The sequence below is a fragment of the Cicer arietinum genome, chromosome 2, assembly GCF_000331145.2.
Source record: "Cicer arietinum cultivar CDC Frontier isolate Library 1 chromosome 2, Cicar.CDCFrontier_v2.0, whole genome shotgun sequence".
Lineage (NCBI taxonomy): Eukaryota > Viridiplantae > Streptophyta > Magnoliopsida > Fabales > Fabaceae > Cicer > Cicer arietinum.
This window is the reverse complement of record NC_021161.2, coordinates 45894073-45900072: the sequence shown is the minus strand read 5'-3', so window position 1 is coordinate 45900072 and position 6000 is coordinate 45894073. Positions and strand designations below refer to the sequence as shown.

At 27.9% G+C, this 6000-nt stretch overlaps 1 protein-coding gene and 1 long non-coding RNA gene across 2 annotated transcripts; both read left to right on the top strand.

Moving 5' to 3' along the window:
• Positions 1-1184: 1184 nt before the first annotated feature.
• Positions 1185-2340, top strand: LOC105851661 (uncharacterized). The gene is made up of 3 exons (XR_012161823.1): positions 1185-1484; positions 1768-1832; positions 2082-2340. It is a non-coding gene; the product is annotated as an uncharacterized lncRNA (long non-coding RNA).
• A 1211-nt stretch (positions 2341-3551) lies between these two features.
• Positions 3552-4344, top strand: LOC101500490 (pleckstrin homology domain-containing protein 1). The gene has a single exon (XM_004490922.4). The coding sequence runs from the start codon at positions 3677-3679 to the stop codon at positions 4109-4111; it is 435 nt and encodes a 144-aa protein (XP_004490979.1). The 5' UTR covers positions 3552-3676; the 3' UTR covers positions 4112-4344.
• Positions 4345-6000: the final 1656 nt, after the last annotated feature.

The following is a 6000-nucleotide window of genomic DNA, read 5'->3' as shown; positions in this document are numbered from 1 at the left end:
CATGTTTCCTTACAACCCTTTTACGAAATCGATTGCCTAATCGATTTGCTCAGTAACTATTCCAACTTTTGTTGATTTCTTGGGTTCCAAGCTATTGTCTCAAGTATGTAGGGTTGAGTTGTTGTTCCTGAAATCTTACTCAGTTAAAATGTTAGATTTATCATATGATGTATGAACATTGTATGTTTGTTAATTATGTCAAAATTAGGATTAAGAGGACTAAAGTTCAACAATATTATTTTATATTCAGTCAAAAAAAAAAAAAGATAATACTATTTTATAGATATATTTTGAAACAACTATTTTATATATTTGATCTACTAAAAAAAAACTATTAATTTGATGTTGAATTTGTGAAATTTAATATCCACAAAAAATTATGAAATAAAGTAACTTAAACAACAATTATTTATAGAGTGAATGATTCTCCACATATAAAAATTCTAATATAGACTAAATCCACCGTAGACTAATACTTAAAAAATGTTTTAAACTTCAACAACTAATTAAATTCGCCGTTTCTTAGAACTAGATATTGATAGTCATCTTCATTTCAATTACTAAATGACTTAAATGATACTAATTTGATGAAAGGAAAAATATTTCGTATTAAATCGACATCAATCAAATCATTGTCTTATCCTTAAAGACATTGAGGGTGATGAGATATTATTACTTATGAAGAATATCTTCGAAAATTGTTAAAATTTCTAATGATTTTTAAGTATTGTCTCAATGGTAGACCATATATATAGGTGGTCAACCGTAAAATACTAAAACTCACCTAACTATATATATATAGAGCATTTCTTTTCAGATTTTTTTCAACTTACAATTGTGTTATTTGAACACGTGGTTTGATTTTTGATAATATATATATATATATATATATATATATATATATATATATATATATATATATATATATATATAACATCCTATAAATGAATGTGAACATCGATTATGAGAAGAGAGAAAACACAATTTAAAATTTATATAAATATATGGTACAAATTTTATAAATTTACAACTCAAATGATAACCGAAGAAAAATTTGATATGAGTATATGAGTATGAGTTTGAAGTTGAAATACCTTTTTTATTTTTCTATTTATAGTTTCTTGGTATACTCTTTAGACCATATTTTTTTAACTAACGATATGCTTTATTGGGCCAACATAGTTATAAATAAAAGCTCCTTTGTTCCATTAATTCCATCCGTCTTAGCCAAGGAAAGAATCAAGAAGTGCAAATATTATTTAATGGAGAAAAGTAAATTCATTGATATGGTTGTTACTCGTGCTAATTATGCTACTAAGAAAACAATATGGCTTGATGCAAGACTCATATCTTTTATTGAGAAAGACAATTCTTTTCTCACTCCATGGAGTTGGAATCCCAAGATTTCTAAGAATTATACTAGGTCTACCAGAAGAGAGAAGCAATATATGTATTTTCGTCCAGAGTCATATTTTACTTATGAGGTAAATTTTCATTTTTTTTGTAATTCATAATAATAATTTTTTTTTACTCTTGATATACCAATGCATAGTTATATACTGTTGATCCATGACCTACATATTTGAAGTAGCTTCATATAACAACATCTTAAAAAAATTGGATAAAGATTTTCTGAATTCTTTAAGTTTAGGGATATACATGAAATATTTTAAATCAATATGGAATAAGTTTCACTGATATGTGCTTATTATGAAGTTAAGGAAAAAAGACTTAAGTTCTTTGATTTTTCTTTTGTTTTCTTTTCAGATGATTCACCGAAAATGTAGGGACAACGATAAAGAAAATTACAAACACTGCCGGTCGAAACCAAGGTAACGTGAAAATTTATGAAAATGATTAACCTAAAGTTTTTTTTTCCCTTCCCATAGTATGATTTGGCATACAAATTACTTATAATAATAATAATAATTGTTTCACATTCTTCATTCCCATTCATAGCTCATAGCATGATTATATCACATTTAATATAACATAGTAAACACTTTGTAATTGTAACATGATTATATCACGATTCACGAGTCCAACTCATAGCTCAAATTAAGTTGTGATTTATTTTTCAGATCATACTCACAAGCTTTGAGGCAACGAGTTCCACTCCGAGTTTTAAATCAAGAATCACCCAACATTCCTATAAATAGAAACAAAAAAAGCTATAAGGTCAAAGATGCAAAGTGATGTCATTGTCAAATATATGAAGTCCATTAACGAATGATAAGAGTTTTCCATCTTAGAGGAAGATTTTTGTTCAATTTGGTTTCTTAATTTCATTTCATTTATAAAAATCGATTCAATAACCTTTTTTACTATGTTTGAATGTTGTTAAATTTGGGCTCTAGTAACATGAAGGTAAGATTTAGATTTTTTGCTTCAAGTTAAAATTGAATTTTAGCTAGGTTTAAAAATATTATTAAATATATTCAAAATAACTTATTTTTAATTTCATAATTTTGAACAAAATTTAAATTCACAAAATCAATTTTCACCAAAACACATTAAATTTAATTTAATTTAGTTTAATTTTCTTTTTTGTTTTTGCATTTGTCTCTTAACTCCCTATCACATGTTATGATTTGAATCTACAATTATTAAATTGATAATATTCTAAAGATAAGTTGATTGTCTAAATTATAATTTGGTATTTATATTATTAAAGTGAAAATTACAATTGTTTCGTAAATATGACTTAATTAGTAGTTTAAAGGTCATCCATATACAAATGCTTGAATTTGCATATGAGATTATCCATTTTTTACATTTATGGTGTGAAAATCTAACTACTATAGATTATTTAATTAAAAAAATTGTATTATAATTAATATCTTAAATAATTTTATTAAATATCATAAATTTTGATATCTCGATAACTAATAATTATAGAAATTTACCGATGTATGACACAATTTTCTTTTTTATCAATATCAACTATATAACATAGAACTTCGGTGCAATCGTAAATGAATTAAACTTTTATACGTTTTTAGTCAAAATATCACAACTAATTATTTATTTGACTTTTTAAATAACGATGATCATGTAATTAAAATAAATAGATAACGATGATATAATCAAATGTTATGTCTAACAATTATGCATTCATGGTATAATAATTTTAATTTTTTTACATATTTATTAAGATATATATAATTAAAAAAATATATTTATTTTATTAAATTCTTCTTCTTATTTATTAATGTGTTTTCTTTTATTATAAATATAAAGTAAAATTAATACTTTAATAATGTATACATAATAGTAATAGTCGTATAGTTAAAAATAATAATAATAATTAATATTACATTAAGATTTAAAAATTACATTCAATTTTTTTTTGTTAAAATAATTTTTATTGTAAACGAAAGAAATATAAAATTTCTCACAATTTTTTTATCTCATAATAATATTTATAAAATTTGACATTTATTTAATATATCAACATCATTCATTAAAATTAATATTTTATAAAATTATATCAAATGAGTTAATTTTAATATATCTCATTGAAATATACAATAATCTTGAGGTGTCTGTGATATTAAGTTTGTTAGTGTGTTGTCAACTTCGAATCCAGCAAGGCAATGTGTTGTGAGTCGTTTTCTTGATAGAGCATAAAGTCAGTTGCGAATTCTGATTCCGTTTACAGTTTCCGTCAAATCTCATGGCGAGCCTCTGGCGCGCGGCAACCGGTTTAACGGAAAACCAAAACGACTACGACGGCGTTGAATTCTGGTCGAACCCCGAACGAACCGGTTGGTTAATGAAGCAAGGCGAATATATCAAAACATGGCGGCGACGTTGGTTCGTACTCAAACAAGGGAAACTCTTCTGGTTCAAAGAATCAACTATTAATCGCGTTTCTAAGCCACGTGGCGTTATCCCCGTCGCTACTTGTCTCACCGTTAAAGGCGCCGAAGATGTTCTCCATAAACCTTACGCGTTTGAACTTTCCACACGCGCCGATACGATGTACTTCATTGCTGATTCCGATAAGGAGAAGGAGGATTGGATTAACTCAATTGGCCGTTCTATTGTTCAGCATTCTAGATCTGTTACTGATTCTGAGATCGTTGATTATGATAACGCTAAACGGTGATTGATTTCCGTTCACGCGCTATGTTGTTTTGTGAGATTCACGCGCCTTGTTTAGGTATTTTTTTTTTCTTCTTTTTGTGGTTGTGTATATTGTTATATTAGATTTAGATTGTGTTTGTTCTTGTGAAGAAACTCTGTTTATGTACTTGAATTGTTACTATATAGTTTGAATTCTCAAATTGTAAACTCTTGCTTTTGTGTTTTGATTTTATTTTAGGGTTTATTAAACTTGAATTATTTTGTTTTTAAGTCATAACTTAAGACAAATATAGATATTGTTAGGTTCAACATCATGTTCCGAGTTCGAACATGAGACTTCGCAGTTGTGTGTGTGAGTTTCTACCATTTTGAATACAGGCACACAAAAAACTTGAATGATCTTTTCAATTTAGAATGCTTTTGGAATTAAACTATATTAAGGTTCTGTTTGAATAGACATCTTAATCAAGCACATATAGAATAAGGACTTATTCATAAGTTATTTCTATAACAGAAGACAAAAGAAAGTCAAACTATTTTCTCATAAGTTATTTTGGAGAGCTTATAGAAATAAGATGAAAACAACTTTGAATATGTCAAAATGCTTTCATAAGCTCTTTCAAACAGTCTCATAAATGCTAATATTAGTAGATAAGCTTAAATAAGGAAATCTAAACAAGTCCTAGTAACTAGTACCGATTGAAATATGTTTTGAAAGAGTTTATCAAAATACTTAATGGCATGTCTTCCAATACCTTATAGAAATTGCTTTATGGAGCTTATCATTCTAGAAATGACTTATATTTATCCAAATGCTCTGTAAGTTGCAATCTTAGAGTTTCCTCCAAGAGTGGTAGATTTGAGACAGTGCAAGTTTCTTCATTGGAAATTTAAAAGTTTAAAGCTGATGAGTAGTTTTACTACTAAAAGGAAACACTTGTTTATAGATATTATATAGTCTGGTTCTGGTCTGAATTAGAAACTGTCTTCATTCCTTAATCTTAAATTTTGTTTCCTGGCACTCATAAATTGCAAGCATTCCTATCTTATGGCCTTGATGTGAAAGTTTCATCATCAACTTATTATATTATTGTTTTGTTTGGTTCCCTTGAACTTGAAGATGCATGAGATAATGATGTGATGCCTGCTGTCACACTTGGGCCAAACACATCCTCTCATATATATTGTGAATTATACTTGAGGCTAGGGCCAATGAAGTACTTATTCATATAATTTTTCATGTGACCTGTCTTTATTGGTAGTTGGGGTCATTTCGTTACCTTCAAAATCAATTTTGCAGAATACATAATTTCTTTAGGGATCATTATAAAATATATAATTTAGGAATTGAAGTGGTGTAAACAACACTTATGTGCGGAAAAACTATTTATGGATAGTAGATACCGAACAATTCCTTTGTCAAAACAAAAAAATATACCAAACAATTTGTTGAAAGTCTCCAGGTGATTGAATGCAGAGCTATTTTCTTGTCACAACAATGGTGTCTAGTGGGACAACTTCTGATTAATTGCATGTAATTCTGTCATAACATCTTTGATGTCCGAATAGAATCCGGATCCTCTGCTGCACTCTTTGCTGCAATTTATCTCTCTCATCTTTTCCCTTTTTCATCCTCATTCATCTTTTCCCTTTTTCATCCTCATCTTATAATTTCTCTTTCATCATTTGTCTCTCATCATCTTACTCATAAAACACACTGCTGTAGTGCATAATCTCTATAAATGCTCTTTCTCTCCTCTTTGGCCTTTTTATTGTTAAACACACACACTCTCACCTTTTAAATGGAGGGCTTAGATTCCACATGAGAAAAAATAATGGGAGACAATCCTCTCCCCACAAATATAGACAACATTTTAAAGAGATCTCATGTGTTTCTTGGAGAGCAACCTA

Excerpts from the sequence above, each read along its gene's own strand:
- LOC101500490 (XM_004490922.4), top strand. The coding sequence starts at position 3,677 with ATGGCGAGCCTCTGGCGCGCGGCAACCGGTTTAACGGAAAACCAAAAC.